Source organism: Aythya fuligula, chromosome 5, assembly GCF_009819795.1.
Source record: "Aythya fuligula isolate bAytFul2 chromosome 5, bAytFul2.pri, whole genome shotgun sequence".
Taxonomy (NCBI): Eukaryota; Metazoa; Chordata; class Aves; order Anseriformes; family Anatidae; genus Aythya; species Aythya fuligula.
The window spans coordinates 60347379-60363530 of NC_045563.1; the positions used below are offsets into that span (position 1 = coordinate 60347379).

Sequence of the window (16152 nt, forward strand, 5' to 3'; positions counted from 1 at the left end):
GCTAGATAAAACCTTGCACTGATCTGTTAAAAGTTCGTTCACCTGCTGTACAGTATGAACTTAGAATGAGGCTTCAAAGGGAGAATGCTGACAGCTGAGCTTTAACTACTTTTATCCCACTGTCAGATGTGGACCTACATTATGGGAAAATCACGCGATGTTACTTTGCCTTAGAGTAGGGCTATTAATGCTTCTAACTTTAAAATTCAAACAGTGTTACTGGGAAATGCGCGCAGGAGAAAGATGACCATAGTTGGAGGAGTTAATTGTTAAAATACAATCACACAAAGTCAGTTCTGTAACATTACTCCTACTGTCTCTTTTTTTTCTGTGTTTCTGACAGATATATGTAGTGAGAGTTTTGAGAGAAGGGCAAGCTGAGCCAACGTTTGTTTTCCGAACATTTGATGAGTTCCAGGAGCTCCACAACAAACTTGGCATTCTCTTTCCTCTCTGGAAGTTACCAGGGTATGTTCCTCACTCACTCATCGCTGTTAGAATGAGCAAAGTATAATGCACTGTTTAATATAATACAATGCAGCAAAAAATGATTCCAACTGGGTGGAGGTAAAGATCGCTTCTCAGCAGTTTTGCCTCCGTTTCAAGCTAAGTAGACCTCAGAGATGGCAATTAAGGGAGCAAATTGTCATCTTGAAGTTTTATGGAGGAGAGCCAGAGGGCCAACATGGTATCTGTAGTTTGTGATGTATCATTGGTAACAGTTACCTATAAATGTTTCTTTGCCTTTTTAAAACATCATTACCTATAAGCATGCCAGGCTTCCACTCACTGTAAAAAGGGATGTTAATGCTTCAGGGTGGAAACTGCAATGACATTTTTACTGTACTAACCTCAAGGAAATTAACTAAAACCTTTATGTTGTTCTTCCCGTACAGCTTTCCTAACAAGATGGTCCTGGGAAGAACGCACATAAAAGATGTAGCTGCTAAAAGAAAAGTCGAGCTCAACAGCTACATCCAGAGTCTGATGAACAGTTCTTCAGAGGTGTCAGAAGTGAGTTCAAGTAACTTGAGCAAATCCAATGAAAGCTTTCAAATTTTAGTGCTCATTACCATTTAATCTAATATGTAACATTTCTTCCAAATCTAGTGTGATCTTGTCTATACGTTTTTCCATCCACTGCTTCGTGATGACAAAGTGGAAGGAATAGACGGAATCACCAGATCTACAGGTAGGTACTATTTTCAGGGCAGGAGGTGTGATGTTTATAAATTGGGTGACGGTAGTATGACACCTTTTTCATGTGGTTTTTAAGGAATCTTTTACAATTAACTGCAGTTTTGACTCCTTGAGAATTTTGTAGAGTTTTCAGACGTGCTTGCGTACAGTTTCTAGGAAATGAGAAAGCATACCAAAAATTGCAACAGTATGTGTCATCACTTCGGCTTGCTTGTGGCTTGAATAAATTATTCAAGTTCTTACTCTAAACTTCCAGGTTGGTTCTTACAAGAGAATGCAAAAATCTTTAAAATAATTGGTAAATAATTAGTGTAAATAATTCACGTAGTACTGATAATGATATGCAAATATTACAAAGGGAATAATTATATTTTTTTTTCAGATGCAAGTCCATCAAGTCCTACCTCAGGCAAAGTGGGAGGAGAAGTGAAGCTATCCATATCATACAGAAACAGCACTCTGTTCATCATGGTGATGCATATTAAAGATCTGGTAAGTAAGAGGAGATCAGCTCCCTGCCAAAAACTATTCTATTTATTTTTTGTCAGTTACCTTCTTGAATTGGATTGATGTAGAGATGATGGAAGTGTATCTCTTCCTACAAATTCTCCAACTGCAAACCTAAATCAGCTGCTAGTTTTGGCTAGGTTGATGGCTAAGACTAGCAATTTGAAAGTAATCAAATGGGCACGCGCTACTTAGTTTTCTAACTTGACTTGGTTTTGGATTGTAGGTTACAGAAGATGGTGCAGATCCAAATCCCTATGTAAAAACTTACTTATTGCCAGACACGCACAAAACATCCAAACGCAAAACCAAAATTTCCCGGAAGACAAGAAACCCAACTTTCAACGAAATGGCAAGTTAAGATTTATGTAACATCTCCCTGTAGTTACAGTCTTCTAGTCTAAGCAGTAATTAAAATAACGTCTAAATAAATTTGTGAAGATATATAAACTTGAAAGGAACTTGTTTCAAAAACTTCACCCTGTTTAAAAAATAATCAGAATAGGTAAATGTACTGTTAAAAATGAAATTTCTGACTCTGACTTTGAGGAGTGATGGAGAGAAGTAAAGGAATCTTAAACGTTGTCTCCCACCCCTGATTCATTGATTCAGGATGAGGAAAAGAATCAGTTCAGAACTTTTGGCATGTAAAAAGTACTTGCATCTGAAGACACCGGTCCTCTTAAACGCTTCAGAGCACAAAATAGAACATGCATGTGCTTCAGCCTAGTCTCTGAGAAACAGACATACTGCATGGTCATAATGTGCAGTTAAAATATCAGTGGCTAGGGAGTCAGAAAAAAGGGAGTAATCAGTGTAATTTCATTTGGATAACCAAAACCTTCTTGACTTCTTACCTTCTAGCTTGTGTACAGTGGATATAGCATGGAGACTCTGAAACAGAGAGAACTTCAGTTAAGTGTGCTCAGCGCGGAATCGTTACGAGAGAACTTCTTCCTGGGTGGAATTACACTCTCTCTAAAGGACTTCAACTTGAGCAAGGAGACTGTTAACTGGTATCGACTAACTGCTGTACCCTATCTATGAACTTTTTCCAGCACCCGAGTAAGAACAGAACAGATGTATTCACTTGTGCTTTGTGCATCTTCCTACTTGAAAACGACTTGTACATCTTAAAACAAGAAACTCTGCATTTCAACAGACATGTTGGACCAACCTTCGTGAAGTCTAATTTGAAGGATTTCTAGAAATCCATTGCTGGAATATTCTTATGCAATGTTATCAAAGCATTATTACAAGTCTTTCTTAAGAGCTGCAGGTAAAGGAAGGTGTTTTTAAACCATCCACAACAGTAAGATGAACAGTTTGACCATGCTGGCTGGTTAAACCATAACTTAATCGATAGGCTTGGGGATATAATGCATTTTTGCTTTATAATTTTTTTTGTAATCCGTTTTATGTCATTCACGGCATAATGCTGGAGGATATCAAAGAAACTATGTACGTTTAGGATTACACTCATGCTATTAACTAAACATCACAGAAGCAGTGACGGGTAAAATTTCTGTGGCTTCACACATGCCTGTAGAAATTAAGGTTGAAGGGCTGGAAAAATTCTTTAGCAATGCATTTATTTCCAGATGCGTGCTTCTCAAAGATTTATTGGAGCGAGTGCCAATAATGGAAGTTGTAAATAATGGTGCCTTATAATTCAAATGCTTCTCTTTTACCTCATTCCTGGTATTTAAATATGTATACACGTTAACTTTCTGCTCCTTAAAGAGGGGTGATGTTCTCATATTTGATAACTTGCAGATTCTAGTAGAAGTCTTTTCCTGAGATGTGTTAATTACAGATAAAATCACTTAGACTGATCTTCATAATTAGTGCCACCTAAAATGTTGTACCCCATCTTCTAGCCATGATCTCCAAAGCCAGTGAAGACTGGCGGAAGATGATGCTGTAGGAAATGCATCCAGCTTCTCAGTGTTTTACAACACTGCAAAATTTCTAGAACTTAAATACAGCAGTGATTAAACGTGTAACAGATTCGGACACTAAATCAAAGTGGCACTTGCACCTATGTTACTTACCTGTACCTCCATGTAAATGATGGCCTCTAGGTAAAAAGCACAACGGCTGGATATTTGCAGGCCAGAAATAAGCGGCATTAACAGAACTTCTTGAGAGGAATTTGGTTGCACTTTTTTCTCTTTCCATTTGACGGCAACAGTGATTCTCATCCCTGGTAAGAATTCCACTAAATATATATATATATATATATATATATATATATATATATATATATATATATATATATATATATATATATAATTTCAAGCAGCCTTAGATTTGAAATATACTGTGATAGCAGAGTACAAATACGACTTACAGTCTCCTGTTAATACCACTGGTTACTTAATTAGGTAGTTTCTGCACTACAGCTATAGGGTTCTTGCTCACCTTACTCGGTGTTTAGGGTGATTGTTCTGTCTAGACAAAGCAATAGAGTAAAGTTGCACACTTGAATGGTAAATGTTGAAGCGTGTTTGAGAAAGGGTGACAGGCTCTCAGCGCTGAGTAGGACTGGAATAAAACTTACGATAATGAATGAAGACTCGATGCAGGACACACGACACTAAAAAGCTTGTTCAGAATCGGATTTTACTCCCCTGCTACTGACCAATCTCCCTCCAGTACAGAAGCAAGAAGTAAACTTGAATCTCTTGGTGCCTAAAATAGTCATGGTCCAATCTCCTAGGAGTTATTACAATTAAGAAACTAAGAATATCTTGAATGTTAGAAACTGGGTTGATGCTAATGGACACTAACACCTCCCAACTCCCAGTTTTAATAAGTATCTTCTGTGTATCCTTCATTTAGTACATAGCCTGTAAATAGTATTCTGTGTAACTGACTAGGTATATTATTTCCTGCTCACTTGATGCTTTTGAGACTTACTCCATTCCATCACTAGAATCACGAGTCACTTAAAAAAAAAAACAAAAACAAAAAAAACCACAGGAAAGTAGACTACTGTTTTTGTGAAACGTTCCCTTGTGAAATACGCCGACAGCAATACGTACTGCCTTTTTCGCAGTGGGCTCCCGAAAAAAAAAAAAAAAAAAAAGCAAAAAAAAAAAAAAAAGCACAGCGTCTTAACAGCACAAAACACGAATAAACCGTAATTTTAAAACGCTTTTTTTTTAATCGTCGTGTGCTCTCTGGGGGAGGAGCGGGGTGGGGGGGGGGGGGGGCCATGACGGGCGGGCGCTGAGGCGGCTTCCGGCGGCCATCGGGCGGGAAGCGCCGCCCCCCCGCGCCGCTCCCTTCTCTTCCGCCGCCGCCATCATGGGTCGCATGCACGCTCCCGGGTGCGGGGCCGGGGTGGCGCTGAGGGGGGACACGGAGGGGCCGTGAGGGGACCGGGGGGGACCGGGGAGGGCCGGTGGGGGGCTGCCGGGTGGTGCTGAGCCTGTGCTGTGCTTCCTCCCGCAGGAAGGGCCTGTCCCAGTCGGCGCTGCCCTACCGCCGCAGCGTGCCCACGGTAAGGAGCCCGCGGCTGAGGCGAGGTGGAGGGGGCCCGGCCCGCCTGGTGCTTGGCTGAGGGGATTTCGCGTGAAATTCAGGCGTATTAACGCGCTGAAATAAAGCAGCGTGAGCTTAACTCGGCTCCGAGACGGGGGTGGGGGACAGAAGGGTCGGTCTGTGGGGTGTGGAGGGAGCCATGCGCTGAAAAACAGCTCAAAATAGCTCAAAATAGCTCGTCAGGACCGTGAGGCTGGAGCACAGGGCGATGATCGAAAATAAAACACCGTGAAACTGCCTGAAGCGACCTAAAGCTGCTTTTAAAGCGTTTGGGTAACGATTGGGATGCTCAGATGCTACGTTGGCGAAGAACCCTGTGGGCTTTATTTATTTTCTGAGCTGTAATCAACAGCGTTTCCAAACCCATCTTTTCACCGTTTCTGTTTTATAACTTCACGATGTTAAAAAGGCAGGGGGGTGGAAGAGAAACTCCTGGGAGATGTTGTAGCTTGTGGAAGGAGCCGGCATTGCCCAGCTCATGGGTGTTTTTCCTCTAATAACCAGAGAGCAGTGGCTCCATTAGCACAATTTAATGCATAAAAGAATAGAAAAGACAGAGTTTTATCTGGGTAGAGATCAAGTTCTTTCATGTTCAATTAATTTGTGTACCTCGAGTCTGACTTCCACTGCTCTCTGTAGGTAGCATGGCAGGGAATGGATGGCTGAAGGGTCCTCAGCTTTGCCTTTCTGCCAAAGGCCCAGTTAAAGAATATCTTCTTTAACTGGCAGCGATTTTCTCTATAAATTCATATTTATGGGTCAAATCTGGCAGCTAATGATAAAGCTGCTGTTTGGAGGCAGCATGGGGTATTTTAAACAGTCTTTCTTTGTTCACCTCTGTCTTTCTCCACCATTTTGACTAGCTATGGACTCACAGAATCTAAATAAGTTTCTGTGTCATTAAAAGTATAATTTCTCAGCTGTTTTCTCAAACATTACGAAACGGTTATTTCCATCACACATCATAGGCGTTCACAGATAGTCTGTGCCTCTGTGCTAATCAGCGTTCATCAGTTGTTGTTTGTTTTTTTCCTAATTTTCTTTAGTGGCTGAAACTTACTTCTGATGACGTGAAGGAGCAGATCTACAAGCTTGCAAAGAAAGGCCTGACTCCCTCACAAATTGGTAAGGTTCATGAATAGCAGCTAAATGTAGGCAAAACACATCTTTCTGACCGTGAAAATGTAATGATTACCTCAACGTGGGTTAAATGTATTAAGAAAACACAGGTTTTCTTTGGTGTGTATGTATTCACTGTGTGGATACCTCTGGAAGTATGCAGCGTGTCTCTTTCTTGGAAGAAGCATATTTGATGAAGCAGCTATTTTTTCAGTCAGAAACTGTGAGGTATCTTTTTAATTCTAGAACCTCTTTAAGAATATTGGTGTGTGCTGTGGGGAAGCTTAGTTTCTGCAGTTTACCAGTTTCTGTTTTGACTTTACTGTTAACTTTTAGCTTAGAGCTCCTGAGCAGAACGTTCTAATAGAACACGCTTCCTGGCCTCCAGAGGTTTAATTCCAAAGTAGTCCCTGAAATCTTTGTTAACCCCAGAGCAAAGGGTGTTTGCATACCTTGCTTTTGCAAGTTCTGCTGAAGATCTCCATGCAGTATTGTAGCACTTACTGTATTACCTGCCTGTGTGTGCTGTGTGGATCAGTTGCCTGTTACGTGCTCTCCGATAGCATTTCAGCTTCTGTGAGTAGGATTTTGCTCACTTTCTGTCTACTGCTGTTCATGGTTTCTACCAGAAAGGTTTAACCGATATTTAGAGAGAATGTTTTTTTGGATGTCTATTGAAATGGACCTTAAAGTAATAACATCCATTTGGGTAAGGTTTTTCTCTTCAGTGCAGTATGTAAATGTTTGTTTCAGGTGTGATCCTGAGGGATTCTCACGGCGTTGCCCAGGTTCGCTTTGTTACTGGCAACAAAATTTTGAGAATCCTTAAATCAAAGGGACTGGCCCCAGACCTCCCAGAGGATCTTTATCACTTGATCAAGAAAGCTGTTGCTGTTCGCAAGCATCTTGAGAGAAACAGAAAGGTGAGTGCTAATCAAAATAGGAACTCTACTTGTGTTGTTATTTTTTTTTTTTTCAAATAATACAGGAGTTCCCTTATCACTTCTTAGAATAGATTCTAAAACTTTATGCAGCCGATCCTAGGCACCTGGGGAGAACCCCTCCGCTGTCCTGTACCTTGGTTTGGATCACTTTCAACTCTCACGTTTTCTGATTTTTCAGTATCACGTTAAGCAGGGGTTTATGAATTTACCACACGTGATTTTGTTTTCTAGGATAAAGATGCCAAGTTCCGCCTGATTCTGATTGAAAGCAGAATCCATCGTCTGGCTCGCTACTACAAGACGAAGAGGGTGCTGCCACCCAACTGGAAGTAGTAAGTCCTCTATTTTATGTTACTGTTTTCACTGCAGTCTTCCTGATCTAGTAAGCAATGTGCTGGGTCTGTTATTGAAAGGATCAAGTGCATTGTAATCTGACATGCAGGTAAATCAGCCTGCAAAGAACAGGGGTTTTCATATTTAATAACTGATAAACTCATGGTTTATCATTGCTGGAAACCATTGCTGGGTAAAACAACTGCCACAACACTTGGAAAAAGAGAATTGTCTCAACAAGCGAAGCCTCTGTGTACTAGACAACTTTTCTAACACTTTACACAAAGTGCACTCTGTTCTTACTGAGATACTTTTATAGTTCGTGTTAGTCTGAAAATCTGTTGAGAAATGGCTCCGTAGCTGTGGCAACAAGTGATAGTCATTTGTAGTTGTCGTTTCTCTAGGAAAAAATAGCCAATGTTGCAGAATTCCTGTAGAAGCCTTAGGTAAACTTTTCTTTCTGACGAGGCTGAAGTGCAGCTAGCCAGGTTATTGAAAATAGGGTTTAGTTCTGCTGTCCTATTTGTATTTTAAGAGGAAGGGCAAAGTCTGTCTTTATCCTATATAGAATTTTAAAAGAAGTTGTGATCAAGCTCAGGGCTGGTAGTTAAAGCTTTGAACTGAAGTAGTGGTTTTTGGCGACTGGTTTGTAATAATTGTCCCTGCAATTAATATTTCTCTCTCTCTCTCCTCTCCTCTTTTTCTCTCTTTTTAGTGAATCATCGACAGCTTCTGCCCTGGTCGCATAAGAGCTGGCTATGACTTACTGAAAGAATAAATTCCCATTGACTACGTTTGTGCTGTCTCTAAGTGGTTGGTGTCTTACAAACATGGGGCAGTTTCAGGAAGCTGGAAGTAAACGGGCAGTGCTCAGACTGAAGCACAAGTGTGGTGGTGGTTTCCACGGTGCTGTCCTACATTTGCAAATCTGGGTAGTGGCTGTTGCTGGTCTGGATTCGCCGTAGAGTTTGTGACTGCTAGAACTTGATTTTGGATCTGGTAGATACAAGTTAGACAAGTAACCTAGCCATTTTCTTAATATGGTGCCGTTCCTGTGTGTGCCCTGCAGGAAGAACTGGGGAAGGAACCAAAGGCAGGAGGAAAAATTGGGAACTTAAAGGTGGAGAGGAAAGAATTGGGGTGATGGAGGGAAACAAAACTGGAAAGGTAGACGGGATCATCGTAGGTTAATGAGGATCCATTCCTCTTGAAGAATGGGTGCAGAAAGCTTAAACAGATGTGAAACAGTTCCTGACAGCTGGGGGAAAGAGCGTGCCTCTGTGTGTGTGTCTGCAGAGCTGCACAAACCATGTCAGGGCTCCTCGCCCCGTGGATGCCAGCAGGAACTCCTTTGTGGAATGCAGCTCCCTGGTCCTGGGGCTCCTGGTGCTTCCCTCTGTAGCAGCACTTGCAATATATTGTTCAGATGTTCTGGGTAACTGCTGGTGTCATTTGTAAGTGATTTTAAGAATCATCTTTGAGGTTTGGGTCCATAGAACCATTTAGCACTCCTCAGAGGTCATGGCTTTGCTGAGGCAGTTCCCCTAAACCCGAAGGGCAGTGGCTGCTCTACAGTCACTCTTTCTGGAGTTGTGCCTCCAGGTTCGAGGTAGTTGTGACCCAGGGAGTCAGCTCGCTGCTAAAATGGAGAGGCCAGGCTTTTGTCTTTCATAGGAGAAAATGTTAAATGGAGGTTTTACTGAGCTGTTGTGACAGGTACTTCTTAAGTATTGGTGCACTACTTAACTTTTGCCATATTAGAAAGCATTTAAGTAAATTTAAAATATACATAACATTTTTTTTAGGTATAGTAACTACTTGCTAAGTTGTAAAAAATGGGGCCCGGTGCCTTTTTGATCCAGTTTTGCAGAATGACAGGTTTCCTGTACTCTGATCATGAAGCTAAGCTTAATCCCATAGCATTTGGGATTAAGACAGTTTTAAAAGAAGAGCACTGCACTCCAGCTGAACTCTATGAAGCACTGCTGCCTGGTCCATCTTCAAGTTAGATTGCCAGCTTCCACGCTCTGTCAAGGTAGCTGCTGTTCTTTCTGCATAACTCGAAATTGGTGAGCTGAAGAAGAGATCTCTCTGTTTGCAGCTGACATGGCAATACGGGTCAATCTTTTCCTTGCTGTTCATTAGTGGTAACGGCCAGTATTTAAAAAAAGTCCGTAAGCTTTCAGTCGGGTGTTTACAAGTGTGAATTTTTGCTTCAGTATTGTTTTAGAAATGAAAGAGGAGGCAGAGCTGGCAGCACACAGAGCGTCATTTTTCACTACAAGGCAGCACAAGGGCAGCTCTCGCAGAGCTTGAAAGCAGGCAGCCTTCCACGAGTCCGAGTATAAACGGCTGTCAGATCCTATTAGTGTAGCAACAGCTTTTCCTAAGAGCCTTTGCTGGGGGTTTTCCTTCAGCGCTCCTGGTGTCTGCCTGCCAGGCTCTTGGAATTATCTCTTAAGTGTTCTGGGATGTAGTTGCAATAAACTATGAGAATAGCAAAAAAAAAAAACAAGTGCTGCGGGTCTTTGGGGTTGAGGTACAGCTAACTCCGTCTGCAGTCACTTCCAGTGCTTGTGAGTGAACCAGCTCTGTGCAAGTAGCTGGAGTACCGGCAGGTGGCACTTGGAAGCACCAGTTTTGCAAAGTTTGGTGTTACAAACAGTGCCACCTAGAGATGCGGCGTGAAGGCCAGCAGTCCGCTCGCACCGGTGAGCAGGTTGTGTTTCATGGTGCAAATACACACGGTGCCAGGCGACATCGTGGCCTTGAGGGAATGGCAGGGGGGGCTTGCGGTGGTGGGTTGTGCCTCCCAGGAGCAGAGGAGAGGGGGAGTACTGTGTAAATGCTGTGCTGGAACATCAGGAGCGAAGTTATAAAGGGACAGATCCTGGTCCTGCAGGAAGATCAAATCCGGGTGTCCAGAATTTGGCATGGGGAGGAGGCCGTCCTGCAGCGTGCCTCCGGAGAGAGGAGCCTGGTGCTGTGGAAACACGAGGTGAGTTTTGAGCTGGGGGCAGGACTGCACCTGGGTGATGGTGAAACTCGTCCAGGTAGTGTCCTGCCACCCAGCCACACAGCGGGGCTGCCCCAGGACTTGTGCTCCAGCTGCCAACACGGGTCATGGCTGCGGGGGAGGATGGTGGAGCCTCTCCTGCCCCTCTGGGTGAAGGTGCTGTCGTTTCCCTGGGCTGGAGGGATGTAATAGCAGGAATAAACGCAGGTGAAACGCAACGAGCCACCTCTGTCCCGTGGTTAGCTCCAGGCTCCTCTCTGGCCCACTCCTAGGCAGCAGTCCGGGGTGTTCTGTGGGCTCTGGGCCACGCTGCGTTCTTGCTTCCTCTTGTCAAAAAAATTGTCAAAAAACCTTCGTGGTTTCTTTTGGCTTGGCTTGAGTTTCACAAGCTGCGTTTGTTTCAGCCTCGTACCTGGCAGCTTAGCTGAATCTTCACCCGTCTTTGTCTCCTGCTGCCTTTTTGCTCTCCCAGCCAGTAGAAATCTGAGCAATTACGGTCGTCTTCCCTATCCCGGAGTCATTTTTTTTCCTGTGTTGTGGCAGCACTTGCCTCAGAAAGGAGCGCTCTGTTCTCGTGGGCCTTGGCACACGGCTTGCCCAGCTGCCTTTGCCTCTCCAGTGCTGCGAGGCCTGTCCTCAGGAGAAACAGCTTGCCGGGCCGTGGGGCTTGTGGCAGAAGCTGCTTTCCTTTGGCTCGTAAGCAACCGCTTTTGAAGCTTGGCTGCTAAGGCCCCCTGCCCTCTTCCAGAGCTGCTGGTAACTGGCATTATTCGACATTCCCATGAAGGAAAATGAATGGTTTTCCTTCTGAAGCAATCCGTTTCTTCTAGGGCGCATGAAGCTCTTCCCTCTGTCGCCTTTCTTTGGCCTCAGCCTTTGCCTTTCTTTCAGTTGTTCCAAGTTTCCATGCATCCTCTGTGTTCGCCCTGATAGTTCTGTAGTTTGTCCTGAAATGGTAAGTCCAGAAAGGTGAGTCTTTATTCCTAGTCTTAAAATAACGTGTGGTTGCCACACACAAATTCTACATTTGCTTTTAGAGAGAGATTGGGAGGTAACTCTTAAGGACGGGGAAGGGTTAACCCTGACAGGAGCTTAAGGGAAAGCTTTGATTTGGCCACATCCAGAGGAGTCACTCTGAGCTAATTACTTGTTCCTCATTGCGGATTTTGTGACTAGTTTCCTTGTGGATGCAAAAAAATAATAAAAATGTCTTACCTCTGTGACTTTTGCTAATCAATAGTTCTGTTTACAAGTGTTTCTGCGAAAACGAGGCAGCTCTTCTTGTAATAATTTGTTTCAAGTAAGGAAAATTAAATACCAGTTATTCTGGTAAGTCATTACCACTGCTGGAAATAGATTTCTGAACCTGAAAAGGGAAAAAAAAAATAGTATCATCCAATACAATCATTACAAGAAAAAAAAAATGTAAATGTATGGCTGCACGTATATGTTCTACTTTTTCTGGAAAACAGCTTTTCAAGTGTTTGAGTTTCTGCCTGGGAGATTTTTACAGCTTTCAACCCAAAATCACAGCGTGTGAGTTAATCCCAAATAGCCCGGTGTGGGTGAAACGTATGTTCTGATGCTTCTGTGCGAAGGGCTGTGCGTTAACTTTCTGCCACTGTTTTCAGTGTCACTTAAGTTCATGACAAACAATGTAGTTAAAAAGCAGTGCACGCGTTTCTCCAAGCTCAGGGGCCTGTTTCTCTCCGTGTTCCCATTGAAACAACGAGCAGTAGGGCCCACTGAATTCCCCAAAGGCAGGTTCGGTGCTCCCCCAGCTCTGGGGTAGCTGGTGGTTCTGGTTGAAACCAGTGTTGCTCCGTGTTCACGCGGTTGTTTTGTTTCCTTTTCAATGCTGGGATCAAGCTGGTGAAAAAATGCGCTCTGTTGCTGGGAAGTCCCTTCAATGCCCGCACCATTTGCATGACAATCGTCGAGCTCCTACCGTGGCAACAGGAAAGGGCTCAGCACTGGCCGCTGCACAAATGGGACGTCTGTGAATGTCCCTGCCTTGCCTCCCCAGGATTTCTAGACATGCTTGCAGCTGGATAAATGGCTTCCCTCAGTCCTCTCCACCGTCTCCTGCTTTTAGGATAAATTTTCCTTCTGGTTAGAAACCCGTAAGCCTTAATATGATGGGTGTTGCTGACTAGCACAAGTTCCTTCCTGCCACCACGGTGTGTAGTGAAGACATTGATTTAATAACCAGGGCTGCATCGTTCCCAGGGTGAATGTGAGCAGCACAGCAGCGTGTTCTGGGTGTGAGGGTGAGTGGTAGTGCTGTCCTGCGGGATGTGGTCGCTCCAGGAGAAGTTGTGGTGGTTCTGGGAGCCCGCTCAGGACTGAGGACAAAAGGAGGCGAGGTACAGGCTGTTTCATCAACCTGCGAGCTGGAGCTAGTGTGGCAAGTAATTGCGTTGGCTGTGCCTGAGGCAAGTGGTGTTCCTACATTAAAAGATCACCTGAGTTTTCTAGCGAGTGCTGGTTTTACAGGCTGATATTTTATTCCCTTTGAGGCTGCTCGCTCAAGACCCCTTTTCAGGTCAGAATTCTCCTTCTTCAGAGCCAAGAAGGGGCTTTCAAGTTTAGTGCAGCTGTCAGGGATCAATCTCTCGTACAGCTCCTTCAAGTTCTTTCTGATGCAGATGAATAATTTCTGCAGATCCTGAGCCCTGCGTTACGCCAGAGCGGGAAGAGGGTGGCTGGCGTTTTGAACTGCAGAAGCTGCTGAGTGGCTGGGTGAAGTAACCAGTGACAGCCATTAAAAATTGATCAGGTTAAATGAACTTGGGAAGGATCCAAGTCCCAGAGCATCAGTTCTGATGGTGAAGGCGTTTGAGATTTGCAGGGAAGAGGATGGAAACACATCTCTCAGTGTAACGTACGCTGTTGGATGCCAGGACACACCACATTCCTTGTGGTATTTCTTGTGGTTTTAGGGTATTTTTTAAACAATGGAAGAATTGTAGCATCTTTTTCCTTGAAATCAAGCCCACCCCACCTTGCTCAGCTCTGACATTCTTGGAAAAACTAGGGCTCTAAATCAGTGACTCTTCAGATACTGCTAATATAGCAGCATTTATTTCCTGTGTTGGGTATTCCATTTAAAACTCAAACTCTTCCTAGAAATAAGTCCTTAGGCTTCACTTCGGTAGTGATTCCTGATAACTTTCTTCAGCAATGAAGTCAGATCTGGGTTCTCCTTGTTTTGGTATTTTGCCGTTCAGATCCTTTGTATTCGGAAAGCACGATGAGACTAATATCTGAAATTTGGCTTTTGGTAGCTCCTGTCAACCATGGATCTCCAAAACCCGTATGATTACCAAATACAGCTGACATCCTGGGGTGCAGAGGGAGGTAACTCTGAGTGGTACCAAGTACTATGCTTACCCTTGATCGTGTTGTGTAACGTCCAGGACAGCTTTTGGAGGAAGCATTTGGTTTTCTGCAGCTCACCAGATGTGAGTGCAGCCTCGGTGCTGCTCTAACACCATTTTACCAGTGCCTTGCTCTTGCGCCGTGCTCTGTGGTCGTCCTCTGTTATCTTGTCTTCGTATGCATGACAGTTTCAGGTATCACAGAGGAGGATATACAAGGCAGGAGAACTTAGGACTTCAGTCCTGCTGTACAGCTCTCTCTTAGCAAACCTCTTAGCAAACATCAGTGCCTTCTGCAGCTGTGTAATAAAAATCTGAGGGCCGCAAACTGGTCTAGTGAGAGGCTCTATTTCAGGTAAGGGTACCCATCAGCCTTGCTTCTGATCCAAAGATCAAACTTAACAGGACTGAATGCCCTCTCTGCCCTCTCTGCCAGAAGGCAGCAGGGACAGCGGTGAGCATCAGACAAAACACCACCAATGAAGCAGAAGAGCTGGGGGGTTTCACAGACTTCACGTGGCTGGATTTGATTCAGCTGCTGGACTCGGCATGGGAACTTTCACAAGAGCTGCTTCGTGGATTGCAGAGTGCTCAGAAACAGCAGTGCCTGGCTCCACAGCACCTATCCCCAGAGGGCACGGAGGTGGCCTGTCTGGTTGCTGTTCACACGGACCCCTGCATCAGGCACGCAGGCAGCATCCCGTTCAAACGCAGTTTCCCTCGCTGCAGTCCTTTTAACACTCAAGCCAGGAGTCAGCTTACACAGAAGCCTTCTGCTTAAGCTTGCATTTACTTCTCGTAAATTTTTTGGCCAGGAATCTTGTTCTGCTGTCAAACCAGAAACCACAAGCCATTTATCCATTTGGGGGTAGGACAAAATGACTGTCTGGCCAATTACTCCAGGAGCTGGTGAATGATGCTGGTGTAGATCGGTAGCTGGACTTTACTGAATCGGTGCAAACCTCTGTCATGCTGTAAATTGCTGTCTGTGTTCAGTTCTTTCCCGGCAATCCTGACGTATTTTGCCCTTTCAGTACCTCCTGCCCTCCTCCTTTTTTTTTTCCCCACAAAAAGTCTGGTTCTCTCTGTGCTTTTCTTCAGCATCTCTAGGTGGCATGGCCATGCTGCAAATGGAGTCGTGCCAGCAGGGAGTTCTGGTGGTGATGATTTAGCTCAGTGACAGTCCCACAGCCTGGGACCCTGGCAGGGAGCTCACTGCCTTCCTTTGCTGCTCCAACTGTGCTCCCTCTGGATAAAGCAGATTGAAGCTAACCTTAACTATCACTGCCCATCTTAAATTGCAGGTATCTCTTCGTGGAGGAGGAAGGGGAATCGTACTGCCTAGTTTTTTGTTTCCCAAACGCAGGAACGGGCTCTCTCCCAGCTACCCTTGGCAGTTCCCTCGAGCACTGAACCAGTTCAGCACTTCCCTCCCCACCTGCAGGAGCGCTCTGGCTGGGAGCTTGCGATGGCCAGCGGCTAAAAGGAAGGCCTGAGCTCAGCGTTGTTCCTGTTTGGTGCTCGGCCTCTGCCACACGGTTTTGCCTCGAGCTGGTTGTTTTCGTAGGGTACAAACTAAGAGCATTTTGGCCCCTATTGTTTAGTTTGTCCTTGGGTTGGCCCGCTCCTAATTACTGCCTGGTTACTATTGCTATTATTCTTGTTTAATGAGATAACCCAAATAATCTCATTTCAGTTCCACAGATCATTAGATCCAGCACACTTATTAATAAGGCACTTGTGAGTTCTTTGCGTCCACTCAGCTGTTTTCAGCCCTCCTCTTACCCTCCGTAAGGAAGGAAAGAGATGTGCCGAGCACTTTGGGGTGGAATACGTTCCTTGAAACTATCAGCACCTGTCACTGCCCGTTGGTTAAACGCCAGCTTCACTTTGTCAGTGGAGGTAGGAAAAATATTTTGCGTTGCTGCAGCCCCCTCCTGCTGAGCAGGGTCACCTTCCCCTGCAGACGGGATCGCGCAGCAGGTGCAGGGCCATTTGGCTCCCCTGCCAGCAGGATGAGGGGGAGCAGGGACGCTCTCGTGCCTGCTTTGCCATGGCAATGAGAGGCAGGGAGACACGAGGGGCACCATCCAGCTGGTTGCTT

At 44.6% G+C, this 16152-nt stretch overlaps 2 protein-coding genes across 2 annotated transcripts in view; both read left to right on the top strand.

Annotated features, from left to right (window-relative positions):
* PIK3C2A (phosphatidylinositol-4-phosphate 3-kinase catalytic subunit type 2 alpha) overlaps positions 1–3968 on the top strand; it is a 44966-nt gene extending 40998 nt beyond the window's left edge. The window contains exons 28-33 of the mRNA XM_032188005.1: positions 344–468; positions 897–1014; positions 1111–1192; positions 1583–1692; positions 1934–2059; positions 2572–3968. Coding sequence (XP_032043896.1) covers positions 344–468; positions 897–1014; positions 1111–1192; positions 1583–1692; positions 1934–2059; positions 2572–2754 — 744 coding nt within the window. The 3' untranslated portion in view covers positions 2755–3968. The remainder of the gene's footprint in view (positions 1–343; positions 469–896; positions 1015–1110; positions 1193–1582; positions 1693–1933; positions 2060–2571) is intronic.
* A 1003-nt stretch (positions 3969–4971) lies between these two features.
* RPS13 (ribosomal protein S13) lies at positions 4972–8448 on the top strand. The gene is made up of 6 exons (XM_032188006.1): positions 4972–5042; positions 5167–5215; positions 6303–6381; positions 7129–7298; positions 7551–7651; positions 8368–8448. The coding sequence occupies exons 1-6, from the start codon at positions 5020–5022 to the stop codon at positions 8399–8401; spliced, it is 456 nt and encodes a 151-aa protein (XP_032043897.1). The 5' UTR covers positions 4972–5019; the 3' UTR covers positions 8402–8448.
* The last annotated feature ends 7704 nt before the right edge of the window (positions 8449–16152 follow it).

Excerpts from the sequence above, each read along its gene's own strand:
- RPS13 (XM_032188006.1), top strand. The coding sequence starts at position 5,020 with ATGGGTCGCATGCACGCTCCCGG. Across the intron at positions 5,043-5,166 it reads GGTCGCATGCACGCTCCCGG|GAAGGGCCTGTCCCAGTCGG; the intron begins GTGCGGGGCCGG and ends TTCCTCCCGCAG. Across the intron at positions 7,652-8,367 it reads CTGCCACCCAACTGGAAGTA|TGAATCATCGACAGCTTCTG; the intron begins GTAAGTCCTCTA and ends CTCTCTTTTTAG.